Raw genomic sequence first — 14156 nt, forward strand, 5'->3', positions numbered from 1 at the left:
CCCTTCTCTACCTACGCTACATTGATGACATCTTCGTCATCTGGACCCATGGGAAGGAGACTCTGGAAAAATTCCACCACGATTTCAACAGCTTCCACCCCACCATCAACCTCAGTCTGGACCAATCTACACGGGAGGGCCGCTTCCTAGACACCACGGTGCAAATAAGTGATGGTCACATTAACACCACCCTATACCGAAAACCTACCGACCGCTATGCCTACCTTCATGCCTCCAGCTTCCATCCCGGGCACACCACACAATCCATTGTCTACAGCCAAGCACTGAGGTACAACCGCATCTGCTCTAACCCCGCAGACAGAGACCAACACCTACAAAATCTCCACCAAGCATTCTCAAAACTACAGAACCCACACGAGGAAATAAGGAAACAGATCAACAGAGCCAGACGTGTACCCAGAAGCCTCCTACTGCAAGACAAACCCAAGAAAGAAACCAACAGGACTCCACTGGCCATCACATACAGTCCCCAGCTAAAACCCCTCCAACGCATCATCAGGGATCTACAACCCATCCTGGACAATGATCCCACACTTTCACAGGCCTTGGGTGGCAGGCCAGTCCTCGCCCACAGACAACCTACCAACCTGAAGCATATTCTCACCAGTAACTGCACACCGCACTATAGTAACTCTAGCTCAGGAACCAATCCATGCAACAAACCTCGATGCCAACTCTGCCCATATATCTACACCAGCGACACCATCACAGGACCTAACCAGATCAGCCACACCATCACCGGTTCATTCACCTGCACGTCCACCAATGTAATATACGCCATAATATGCCAGCAATGCCCCTCTGCTATGTACATCGGCCAAACTGGACAGTCCCTACGGAAAAGGATAAATGGACATCAATCAGATATTAACAGTAAACAGCAGATGCAAGAGAAGACCAACGTAGTGGCAGCCACGTCATCACAGGTTGGCCTCAACATCCACAAGGACAAGACCAAGATCCTTAGGATCAATTCCATCAGCAACGACCCAGTCACACTGAATGGAAGCCCCCTGGAAGAAGTGCAGTCCTTCACCTACCTAGGTAGCATCATCGACCAGCAGGGTGGCACAGACGCAGACATCAAAGTAAGGATTGGTAAGGCAAGAGCAGCCTTCTTACAGCTCAAGAACATCTGGAGCTCCAGAGAGCTGTCTTTGGCAATAAAGATTCGACTGTTCAACTCCAACGTGAAATCAGTCTTACTGTATGGAGCTGAAACCTGGAGGACAACCAAAACAACCACCAGGAAGATCCAGACCTTCATTAATAGCTGCCTCAGAAGGATTCTCCAGATCCGCTGGCCAGACACCATCAGTAACATCCACCTCTTGGAGAGGACCCATCAACTCCCAGCAGAGGAAGAAATTAGAAGGAGAAGGTGGGGCTGGATAGGACATACACTACGCAATCAGCCAACCAACATCACCAGACAGGCACTGCAGTGGAACCCACAAGGCAAGCGGAAAAGAGGCCGCCCAAGAAATACCTGGCGACACGACCTTCAGGTTGATAGCAAAAAAATGGGCTATACCTGGAACCAGCTAGAGCGAATGGCCCAGGATAGAAGACTATGGAGATCTGTGGTTGGCGGCCCATACCCCGGTTGGGGTGACGGGCATGAATGAATCAGATATTAGGAATGGCAATATACAAAAACCTGTAGGAGAACACTTCAACCTCCCTGGCCACACAATAGCAGATCTTAAGGTGGCCATCCTGCAGCAAAAAAACTTTAGGACCAGACTTCAAAGAGAAACTGCTGAGCTTCAGTTCATCTGCAAATTTGACACCATCAGCTCAGGATTAAACAAAGACTGTGAATGGCTTGCCAACTACAAAACCAGTTTCTCCTCCCTTAGTTTTCACACCTCAACTGCTAGAACAGGGCCTCATCCTCCCTGATTGAACTAACCTCGTTATCTCTAGCTTGCTTCTTGCTTGCATATATATACCTGCCCCTGGAAATTTCCACTACTTGCATCCGCCGAAGTGGGCATTCACCCACGAAAGCTCATGCTCCAAAACGTCTGTTAGTCTATAAGGTGCCACAGGATTCTTTACTGCTTTTACAGATCCAGACTAACACGGCTACCCCTCTGATACTTGACATCTTTGAGAAAGATGCCCAGCCTTGATTTAAGGACTTCAATCTGCTATTGTAGAGGATCCACTACAATCTTTGGTGAATTGTTTACAAGTTTAATTACACTCACTGTTAAAAATGTCTTCCTTATTTCCAGTTTGAATTTGTCTAGCTTCACCTTTCAGTCATTGGATCTTGTACCTTTATCTGCTAATATTTTAAGAGGCCCAGTATGTCCACACCAAACCACTGTTTATGGTTTTTGTTTGCTAGAATTACGTGCCCTTTGCTGCTAGCATATAACACTCTGAACAATGCCAACCAATTTCTTCAAGGAATACCTGGTTCACCTCACCACAAATAACTCCACGCCTCATTTTACATCTAAAACTATTTGTCTAGTTCAGGGATTGGCAACCTTTGGCATGTGGCTCGTCAGGGTAAGCCCCTGGTGGGCCGGGGCGGTTTGTTTACCTGCCGGGTCCGCAGGTGCGGCTGATCCAGATCAGTGGGGACTCCAGGAAGTGGCGCAGGCCGAGGGATGTGCTGGCCCAAAACCACTTGGGCCACTTCCCACAGCCCCCATTGGCCTGGAACGGTGAACCGTGGCCAGTGGGAGCTGCGATCGGCTGAACCTGCGGACGCTGCAGGTAAACAAACCGGCCCAGCCCGCCAGAGGCTTACCCTGACAGGCCATGTGCCAAAGGTTGCCAAACCCTGGTCTAGTTTATTATTCTGCCCCTATTACTGTATTATCTGGGCTTCTTCTTACAGTGTTGATAGCGTCGTGTTTTTGTTTGTCTTGTGTATCTTGGGACTTGATCCTGGCATCCTTATGTGTTTAGTACCACTAATTTAAATGTGACTGTAGATGCGAGGAATGGTTACAGGATTTTGCCCTTGGCTTGTTAGCACAGAGGAAAGGGGAACATGTCTTACTCCACTGGCCAAATCCCCAATCCTCTGTATTCCTTATTCCAATAAAATTTCCACTGAAGGCAGTTGGCTGCACTGACTTGGGATCAAATTCTGCTTTCATATACAGCAGAGTAAATTTAGAGTAAGTGTACTGAAGTCATTGGCATTATTCCAGTTTTACCGCAGGATAACTGAAATCTGAATAAACAACGAGAAGTTCTTGTGGCATTTTAGAGACTAACAAATTTATTTGGGCATAAGCTTTTGCCCAAATACATTTTTTAGTCTCTAAGGTGCCACAAGGACTCCTCGTTGTTTTTGCTGATACATACTAACACGGCTACCACTTTGAAACCTGAAATCTGAATGTATTGTAATCCATAGAGTTAGGAACCTATGTACCCACTGCTACTGCCATTGAAGTCAGTGGCAAAACTCACATAATAATTAGTTCACTGATTTTGACCCCATGGAACTGATTTTGATTTAATTTATGGCAGGCTAATTCCACTGATCTTGTTGGACTTACTCCTGATTTACAGCAGAGTGAGATGAGCCTCACACCTCAGGATTTCGGTGGATTGGGCCCATATACAATACTTCTGAATTCTGCAATATAACTCAGCAGTAGGACTTGTTTCTCTCATGCACTGCACTTCACGGTAAACAGAGTTCCTAAAACTGTCTTACATTTTGCTGATGCTATCTTCTTTTTAGCAGATTTTGCAATGTCCTACCTGATAAAATTTACTTTGGCTAATATTAATCAGCAAGTTTCATGTTCTAACATATTTACTTTTCTTTTTTCATTGTTTGCAGTAGCTTCTTGGAACTGGGACAAATATTAATCCTGCACTTATGCAAATTTTTGTTGTGGTATATTATATAAACGAGACTTTCCTCTAGCTTCTTCCATCTTGGCATTAGAACATTGTTCCTAGCTCTGTTATACTGAAAGGGAGCAGCTGTTCTCATTGTGCCATGAAGGTGTTAGTAGCTTTACTATTGCTTGTGCAGCTCCTAAGCTGCAAAGCTGTACCCTTTGATCCCTCTCATCCCCTGCATCTACGGTTCCTTGACTGTGATGACCCAGAGTCTGAAGAAGCAGCTGCCATAGCTGTGGACTACATCAATGCCCATAATCATCATGGATACAAGTATGCACTGAACAGCATTGAGAAGATCAAGGTGTTGCCCAGGGTAAGTGCTACATTAAAAAAAGGAAAAATTGCAGTGAGGTTGTCTGGGAAGTCGAATGCTTCAGACACAAAAGGCTTAGAAATGATTGATGAGATAAATGTAAGTGAGGGCGTCAGCTGGTGTAAATCGGCCTGGCCTCATTGATATCAATGGAGGTACTCCGATTTACACCAGATGAGAATTGGGCCCATTATCTTTAGGATGGAATGTGTCTCTTTAAAAAGAGAGACAGGTGTTGAGCAATATTAATATAGTAATATGAGGGGCCCAATTTACAAATGTGATCTCCTTGTTATGGCAGATTGGCCTTTAGACACATAAAATGCTCATTTATGTGCCTACCAGTGAATCTGGGCACCCGCATTGTGAGGATTACCCTTGCGAGGTACGTAAATGTTGTTTGGTTAAATTTATTCCTAGTGTAGCTCCACTGACATTAATGGTGTTACACCAGGTCTGAATTTGGCCCAGTATCCTCCCTGTGCAGATGGGGAAACTGAGAATAAGCAGTTGTGGCCTGAATTTTCATTTATGTGACGAGCCTTTTACATCACTGTAGCAATGTCCACTCAGGATGTAACTGTGCAGCAAGCTGGTGCCCTGTAGATTCACACTCTGGCTTGCCACACAATAATTCACCAGGCCAGCAGGGCCTAATTCTCCTCTTACTCATACTCATTTTACACCAGTATAACTCCATTGGCTGTAGGGGAATTATTCAAGTGTAAACCAAGAGTAAGTGAGAAAAGAATCAGACCCCAGATATGACCCCCAATGCCACAGACAGAATCAGTGACAGAGCCAAGCTTAGAACTCAGGAGTATCTGAGGCCTAGTTTTGTGCTCAGATGACTAATGCTGTAGCTGAAAAAGTGTAGGTGTAGCTGAAACAGGTCCTGCAGTCCTAAGGCAATGGGGGCGTCTGAGCCAATGCTCAGCAGCTGTAATTCAGCATATCTCCATTGAAGTTAATGGAACTAGCTCAGTATTCACCAGCTGATGATATGTTCTTTTGCCTAAGTGAACCTATCCTGGCAAGCAGTTTGTCAGGTACCTTGCCTAACACTATGGAATTACTCAGCTGTAGTTTTCGTGCCAGCAAAGCTGCATGTCACTTTTAAAGGACTGTCAGACAGTAGGAAACTAAATGACTCAGGAGAACTGGGTTTGGTTTCTGATTTCTTCTTCTTACAACCCACTATATTCAGATTGGTCACTTTAGACACTTGGGGCCCATTTCTGAGCTGGTGCAAATCAATATGGCTCCTCTGATGTCTATGCACCTATGTGGATTCACACCAGCTAAAGATCTGGCGCGTCTTTTTTCTAGAGTTCAACATTATGGAGCAGTTCCTGGTCTCAGCTACCCTAGTGAAAACCTAGAATTATTCAACTAAAATCAGCAACAGGGACTAGAATTTAGCTCAATGGGAGAAATCCGGTGATGTTTACAGAAGTAATTAGTGAAAATAACTTTTTTCCTTCCAGAGGCCTACTGGAGAGATATTTGACCTCGAACTTGACTTATTAGAGACTGTATGCCACATCGTGAACCCCTTGCCCGTTGAAAATTGTACCGTAAGGCCATTGACAGATCACGTAAGTGTCTGAAATTATCATTAGCTCTGTGGGTAAATGTGAATTATATGTGTTGATTATAGCAGAGCAAGACAAGCTTTCACTGGGTATTTCTCTTCTTCCAGGGCAAAAGTCTCCTCTGAGATCAGCTTTGTAAAGCTCATATCGTAAAGGTCAAAGCTGATATTCTGCTCTCCTTATATGCATAGATAATAATAATATTTGGCATTTTACTTTTCTCTGATGGCTTCCATTCAAGAAGATCGATACGCTTCCCAAATACTCATTAGTTAAACCTTCCAATACCTCTGTGAAACAGATTAACATCATCCTCATTTTACAGGTATGGGAAACTGAGGCACAAAGAGATTAAAGTGACTTGCTGAATATCCCACAATAACTCGGTGGCAGAGCCAGGAATAGAAGCCAGCTATTCTGCCCTAAAGAGCTGCCCTCCTTCCTCCAAACAAAGGGAAAAATCAATGGCAAATCCACACACATCATAGGAAAAAAACAGCTAATTAACAAATTTGACCACTACCATGCATATCAGACAGGAGGCCAGTGTTCTAAGAGAGCTAGTGCAAAATTAGAGCCTTAAGAAAGACATTTACATATCTCCACACCACGACACTGATACAGAGTGAGGGGAAGCTGGCTTTCTTACTGCATGGATGGAAAAACCTCTAGTTTACTTCCCAAAGTCAGCAGCAAAAGCCGTTGATGTCCTTGACGCGCACTGTAACCATCCAGGGAGCCCATTCTGTTAATCTTTTGTTAAGTTCCTCACTTACATTCTTTCTCCATCAGTCTCCATGGGTATACACCTATCCTGCAGCTGGGAGGGAGCCTCGCTCCCAGCTTGGCTAGACAGACTCGCTCTAGCTGGGCTCAAGCTAGTGCACTGAAAGTAGCATTGTGGATGTTCTGGCTCAGGCCTTCGAGTCCACCCAACCCCCTAGGCTTCATGGCCCAAGCTGCAGCCTAAGCCAGAACATCCACACTGCTATTTTTAGTGCGCCAGCTTAAGCCCTGCTAGCGTGAGTTTGTCTAGCCAGGCTGGGAGGCTTCTTCCCAGCTACAGTACAGAGATAGCCTAAGAAAACACAGACTGGCCCTATCCACGTATGGTTACAATTGTGAACGCAACCAAAATGTTTCTAGCGCCCTTCCCCTGAAGGACTCTCCCCTACCCCCCATGTTATAACTGTGGAAGTGTCTAGGGGTGTGGAGAGAGGTGGAGAATAGATGGCTAAACTATAACATAGTTCTCAGGAAAGGATCTCTGTTTGCACAGGTCAGGGAGTCGGGGCTGCTGTTGTTTCTGGAATGGTTTCAACCACAGCCTGTTCCAGGCCAAAGAGTTCAGTGTGTTGCAACGCTGGTGGGGAACCATGAAGGACTGCAATGCAAACATCACTTAAAAGCGTGGTGCCCTTTCTTTCTCCCAGCCATTCAAATATGAGCAATCACCACCTTCATGCTGAGACTACCTTCTCACCCTCCCTCACCCCCTATAGTTCCACCCCCACCTCACCCCCTGATTATCTCTTGGATTTCCATCTGGTCTTGTTATGCCACCTTTCAACAGGAGGGAAGGGCACTAGAGTACTTTTAATCAAATATCATAGAATTCAAGATCAGAAGGGACCAAATATCGATCCGATCTGGGTAAAACTTTCCACATACACAGCCTGTGCACATTCTAAGGCATGTATGCGCTCAGGATTCAGCCATCAGTAAATCCCAAGTTGTAGACAAGGGAAACTGTGATTTGCACCAGCTGAGCTCACCCTCGCATAATACTAAGGTAAGCTTCACCAGTGCAAACCACAGCTTTCCTTGGCTGCACCTGAGGCTTGTATTGGTGCAGGTACACCAGTGGCTGGCCACTAGGGTGACTAGACATCCCGATTTTATAGGGACAGTCCTGATTTTTTAGTCTTTTTCTTATATAGGCTCCTATTACCCCTCACCCCCTGTCCTGATTTTTCACATTTGCTATCTGGTCACCCTACTGGCCACCCATGGTGGAATCAGAGCAAATCCCAAGTTCAGACAAGGCTAAAGTCCTTAAGTAAGGCTTAATGGAATCTTAAGTGACCCTCTGCATAGGGGTGAATTTCACCTCTTATGACCATTGGGACCAAACTGAAAACCTTTCTGAGACAAAACAAGTGAATGGGAGTTCTGCCTGAGTGAGGGCTGAGTGGAAAACAGAGCCAGAATTTAGCTTGTTGTTTCTAGTGATGGGCCCAAGCAACACAGTTCAGGGCTGGGTCTGAATCCACAGTCAGCACATTACGTTGCCACCATACCAATGACTAGCAAAGGGCTATGGGAGCATTAGTGGCGGCTCTGCAGGAAGCCTTTGTTTACAAATAAGTGTGTTGAAAGTGTTTGCTTTCTTGGAACATGTTTATTAGAGAAAGACTTGAACTAAACTCCTGGTCCTGGAGACCTCTTAACTACCAAGAATTTTGACATCCAGATTTGGATCCAAATTTTGCAGCCCAGGGTCTACCTCTGCCTTTTATAAACCACACACCCTGGGAATGGTTTGGCAGGCACTCAAGCAATCAGACTGGGTTTGCCAGGAAAACACCATGCCAAGCCTCATTCCCCTTCACTCACTAATAAAATATTTGTCCCCTTCTAATCCTGCTTCCTTTCTGAGAAGTTGTTACTTACATGAATGATGTAACCCTTTGCTTTTGTACCTCCAGGTTGTTGAAGGTGACTGTGATGTTAAATTGCTCAAGTTGGATGGACGCTTTTCTGTATTATCTACCCAATGTCACTCAACTCCAGGTAAAGTCTTTGTTCTTTGTCAGGGTTTATGCTTGGCGGTGGTGATGGGGAAACAGGAATATTATCATCAACTCTGGGGGTGTTTATGGTTCTCTAGACCTTCTGCTTCTAACGTGTTGCAAAGTGAGGTGTATAAACATTCTGCGATTGAAGTTAATGGGCTTCCCAAGACTTGCTGTCTTAGAAGTCCTTTTTCTCCCTGGTAAATCCACTAGCAAGGAAGGATGGTCTCAGGCTGTGAAAGACCCACATTCAAGTCCCTGCTCTCCAGTGATCTTTCTGAGTGACCTCAGGCAAGTCACTAACCCTCTCTGCACCTCAGTTCCACATCTGTACAATGAGGCTGATAATGGTTCCTTACCTCAGGAGATGGGCACTGCTAGGATAGCTTGAACTGACGCTCTATGGACGAGGTAATATCCTTTAATGGACCAACTTCTGTTAGTGAGAGTTTCAAGCTTACACAGAACCTGAAGAAGAGCTCTGTGTAAGCTCGAAAGCTTGTCTCTCTCACCAACAGAAGTTGGTCCAATAAAAAATATTACCTCCCCGACCTTGTCTCTCTAATATTCTGGGACCAACATGGCTACAGCAACACTGCATACCCTATAACCAAATTGGTCATGGGATATGTGGACAAGGCCATTATCCTATGAATTTATCCCTCTCTCTTTACTCGTGTTCATCCTGAGAGTTGAGATCTGCTCGGGCCATCTCTGGAGCAGATCCCAAGTTTGAGCTTGAGGTGGCTGACAGCAGGGCATTTTCACTCATGCCTCTGGAATTTGCTTCCTTGTTAGTCTGCCGTTGCCTGCGTTTGTTGACCTTCACAGCACTTTGCAAGGTTCAGCGTATTTTCTAAGCTCAAAAATTTCAAAAGGAGCCATTGAAAAGTGTCTCCATTTTGGGGTGTTCATCTTAAGACACCTTGGGCCTGATTTTCAGAAGTGATGAGAAGCATTGCTCCAAGGAGCCCCTACAGTGTTGCTCCCCTGTATTAGAACTGGGTGTTTTGTGAGAGGGAGAGAAGAGCTAATAAGCTGCTCTGGGACTGGGTGTTGAGCCAGAAGGAACAGAGCAGGGTCAGAAGCCGCAACCAGAACAGCAGCATCAGGAAGGGGAGTAGAGTAGGAAAGCAAGTTGCTCCTTGCTCCCACTGCCTGGGGTCCCTGGGGTGGTTCTAGTTACCTAGAGATTTTGTTGCTTTCTCAGCCAGAGGTGTACCATCGAACTGCTGCCCCAGAGTGACCCATTACTCACGTAGACTTGTGCAACCCCAGTGAAGTCAATGGAATTGGACAGCTGTAGTTATAGACAGTATCTAGTACCTTTTTTCCCATCCACTCATTCTCCCTCCCTGGCAAATTTCATAAGAGAAGCACTAATTTTAGTCAGAGAGAAACACACACTCACACACAATCCGAATTCCAGTAATTTAGAATCTCATTTAATTTCTCTCATATTCTTTCAGCAATAATAATGGGCTAAATGCTGAAGCCCACTCATTTTCACTTAGACAAACTCTCATTGGTGTCACTGGTAGTTTGTCTGAGTGAGGATGGATTAAAACTGAATAACAACCTGGAGAGCTACTGAAGATCAGGAGAAATTTTTTTAAATAAAGACTTCAGGAGCTGGCATGCTAAAGCACACCCCACCCCCAATCTGTGCAAGGCTGCCATCTCTGGGCCAGAATTCAGTGATTCTTTCCCATAACACACCACCACCAGCTGCACAGTTTGGAACAGGGTATAAAAATAATACCGTATCCCACAGAACAGATCTACAACGCATTCAAGTATCACCTGTAATCTTGTCAAAACATAACCTGTCTTGTTTCATCTACAGACTCAGCTGAAGATGTTACTCAAATCTGCCCCGACTGTCCAACATTAGCACTTTTAAATGACACTCAGGTGATAACTGCGGTTGACCTTGCACTCGCTCAGTATAACAGAGGACAGGATGGTGCCTTCTTTAAACTCCTTGAAATTGGACGAGCTCAAATTCAGGTAACTGTTGAAGCTATGATCCTTGCTATATTACAAACGAGAACATCCCTCCTGCAGTTATTATGCAACGCACATTTGCTTGTGTTTGCAAACAAGTTTGGCTTGCACTAAACCTGGTGTTATTTTCCCAAGAGTTCTGTGGCAGCTAGCCACGTGATTCCCACAGACTTCAGAGGGAGACACAGAGCTAAAACCTACATGGATCTCTTAGAAAATTCACCCCTTTATATTTCCTTGGCAGTTCTGTAGTTCCATGCTTCAAAGACAATTAAATGGTATTCATGTTTTATCAGCATTTCCCAGACATTGTCGATGTCGAGTTTGCCATTGTTGCCACTACCTGCTCAGCGAAAGATGCCCAGGAACATGTGGGTGACTGTCAGCTGCTGCCTAAGGATCAAGTTGTAAGTATGCTGAGACTTTAGCCCTGATCAATCCAACTCAGAAGTTGAGATGAGCCAGCTTATATTGGACCTGATTCTGTAAAGACCCTACATGGATATAGGGTGCAAAGGGCGTATCCTGTCCATGACATGATTTCCAAGACCATGTCAAATCTTTTCCCCCCTTTATCATACAGGAGTTATACTTTGATGTACTCTAGTGGAGACCGTTTTAAAAGGGTGAGGCCAGGGGAATCGTTTGCACAGAACATTTTATTAAACATGGTGCGTGTTATCCTTTATTATCTGTACTGCACTAGCACCCAGAGACCCAGCCCTGTTGTGCTAAGGCACTGAACAAACACACCACAAAATAACAGCCCCTACCATAGGTGCTGACTCCGGGGTGCTCCGGGGCTGGAGCAGCCACAGAAAAAAAATAGTGGGTCTCAGCACCCACCAATCACCCGCTGACCAGCTGCTTGGTGATGATTGGGAGGCGCTGGGGGGAAAGGGAGGAGCGGGGTGGGAGGGAAGAGGCAGAGCAAGGCTGGGGCCTGGCAGGAAGGGGTGGAGTGAGGGCAGGGCCTCGGGGCACAGCGGGGGTGGAGCACCCACCTGGAAAGAAGAAAGTCGGCGCCTGTGGTCCCTACCCTGAAGTGCTTCAGACTACGTGTTGTTAGTGCACTTTATTTTGATACCTAAGCTCTATAGCACCTTACGATCAAATACTATATGTACTCAGCTCTTCATCTTTCTCATCTATAGCAATTAACTGCAGTTTTACAGTGTGGGTCTTTTAGCTGGCTGTCCATGCAACCCTCCTTGCATGCACACATGGACAGTTGGGCACCGCACTGGAAGAGTGCTAACGGGGAGTTAACACATACTCACTGAGGCCTGGTCTACGCTGGTGGAGGGTGGGGGACGAGCTAAGTCTAAATTATGCTACTTCAGCCACAAAAATAGCGTAGCTGAAGTCAACATACTTAGAGCTACTTACCGCTGTGTCTTCACTGCGGTAGGTCGACTGCTGAAGCTCACCCCGCTTTTTGCTCCGGTGGAGTACCGGAGTCGACGGGATAGCGCTCAGCGGTCGATTTATTGTGTCTTCACTAGATGCAATAAATCGACCCCCGCTGGATCGATAGCTCCGGAGGTAAGTGTAGACATACCCTGATTGTACATTTAAAGACAATTATGCCATTCACTTCAATGGGAGCAGAACTGGCCTCAAAAGGAAGCATTTTACAGCTTAAATATGTAAACAATGTTTAGGTGTTAGGGGTTTTTTGGAGACTGTACTATCCCTTAGGTATTGTAATGCAACTATCTTCCACTTTCTAACTATGGATTCTTTAACTAATTGTCTTCTCATTTTGACAGCAATTTGGCTTCTGCAATGCAGCAGTTCTCACCAAAAACAACATCACAGTGTCCTGCACAATTTATGAACATCAGGTAACAAATCTAAATACCTTCTTCATTTTCAGAATATTTCCACAATCATAAAACTGTTTGGCGCACCTGTCCAAGAGCAAGCTCTTCCTCCATTGATCGCACTAGTGTCTAGGTGCAACACAAGGGGTTAACTTTAATCTAGAAAGCTTGGTCTGAATTCCTTCCCGGCTGCCTTAAGGTGATCTGTGCTGGCAACTGAGCCATGTTTGCCACCTGACATCAAACATAGTCCCACTTTGGTCCCTTAGCCATGATTGAATATGGTTATAATTATGTGCCAACTGGGCCAACTTGTGCTCAAGGTCCATTGTTACAAAGCATGTCAGTCCCTCATTCTAACACGTGTCTGTCACGCTCTCTGAATTAGCTGTTAAATACTCTTTGGTCCTGTCCATACCAGTGGACAAATTGTGTTCAACTTGGGTTGAGGGTTAACTAGCAGTAAACCATATTTGACATTAAAAGGGCCATGAGATTGACACTTCTACTTGGAACCATCTCAGGAGATGAGATCAGCTGGGGCTCTTTTGGTAACAGTCCCTAGATTTGGTTGAATTAAATTTACATGTAGACATTTTGCTTGAAATTTACCATCACTGCTAAAACAGGTGCAGCTCCACTGGTGATAGCAATAGCAAGAGTGCCCATGTAGACTGGGGCCCAGGCATCTGCTTGTGTTTTAGCCACCATGTTGCTCTGAGCAGGTCTAGATGACATGGCAGTCAAAATGCTGGTCTCTAGCCTAGCATCCCCATCATTGATACCAGAAGTAGAGCTGTACCAGTGGTAGCAATGATGGAAGTTTTATTGGGTGTGGGAGAAGTAACATGCAAGTTAGGGCAGCATCTGGATCCGAGTATTTCACTGACTTCGTAGGAATTGCTCAGGATTTATTCTGGTGCAACTGCAAGTAGACCCCACAGAGCTACTGATTATTAAAGAAAAGAATGTGCAATAGCAGGTCCTGTCATTGCATTCAAATCTGGAGCCAACCTTTTCCAAAGTTCAGAGATGTTTTGGATCTGGGGCTTTGCTTCTGGGTCTATCTCTAGTCAAAACCGTAGTACCTATATATGATAAACTCCAAGTCACAGAGCACACAAACAGGACAGATGGCTTTCTTTTCCAGCCTGGAGTGACCCACCATCACCTGACTCACGATCACTTGGGAGGACAGCTTCCCACCGTGGTAAAAGGCTTCAAGCATCATGACCTCAGGCACTTCCACCACGGCTCAGTCCATGGTAAATCAGAGTCCAGCTCTGCAGAAGCTTTTGTTGGTCTACCACCAGCAGTTCCTGTGGTCAAAAGATCACTGGTCTACCACCAGCAGTTCCTGCGGTCAACAGCCATCCCTGCTCCCCCTGTAGGTCCAGGTCCTAAACTCCCAGTGTGTCCCGGGAGGATACGACATTTCCAAGTGTAGGGTAAGATACATTAGCCAGCTGATGAAGGGTTAGCTGGTGGCATAACCCACTTGCAGAGCATACTGCCAAGTATAAGCGTCTGAGAGCACTCAAATCTCTGAGCGCCAATGGGTTTCAACCCGATATATGAAAGTGATCGAAAGCTCACAATAATCTGCTTTGAAAAGTAGGTGACCACATACTGTGGCTGCTGTAAAACCCATAACTTCATGATATGAAAACCAACCAAAGGTGCTTCACAAATAAAACTTAAACATGAA

General features: G+C 45.4%; 1 protein-coding gene across 1 annotated transcript; it reads left to right on the top strand.

Moving 5' to 3' along the window:
• The first annotated feature begins 3926 nt into the window (after positions 1–3926).
• On the top strand, positions 3927–14156 carry AHSG (alpha 2-HS glycoprotein). Its single transcript, XM_039488203.1, has 7 exons — positions 3927–4225; positions 5713–5823; positions 8529–8613; positions 10462–10625; positions 10919–11029; positions 12395–12469; positions 13599–14156. Exons 1-7 carry the CDS (start codon positions 4007–4009, stop codon positions 13893–13895), a joined length of 1062 nt encoding a protein of 353 aa, XP_039344137.1. The 5' UTR covers positions 3927–4006; the 3' UTR covers positions 13896–14156.

This window comes from Mauremys reevesii, linkage group 9 (genome assembly GCF_016161935.1).
Source record: "Mauremys reevesii isolate NIE-2019 linkage group 9, ASM1616193v1, whole genome shotgun sequence".
Taxonomy (NCBI): domain Eukaryota; kingdom Metazoa; phylum Chordata; order Testudines; family Geoemydidae; genus Mauremys; species Mauremys reevesii.

Bases quoted from the DNA above. Each gene is read 5' to 3' on its own strand.
- AHSG (XM_039488203.1), top strand. From the start codon at position 4,007: ATGAAGGTGTTAGTAGCTTTACTATTGCTTGTGCAGCTCCTAAGCTGC. The intron at 4,226-5,712 runs GTAAGTGCTACA...TTTTCCTTCCAG, and splicing joins AGATCAAGGTGTTGCCCAGG to AGGCCTACTGGAGAGATATT. The intron at 10,626-10,918 runs GTAACTGTTGAA...ATGTTTTATCAG, and splicing joins TTGGACGAGCTCAAATTCAG to CATTTCCCAGACATTGTCGA.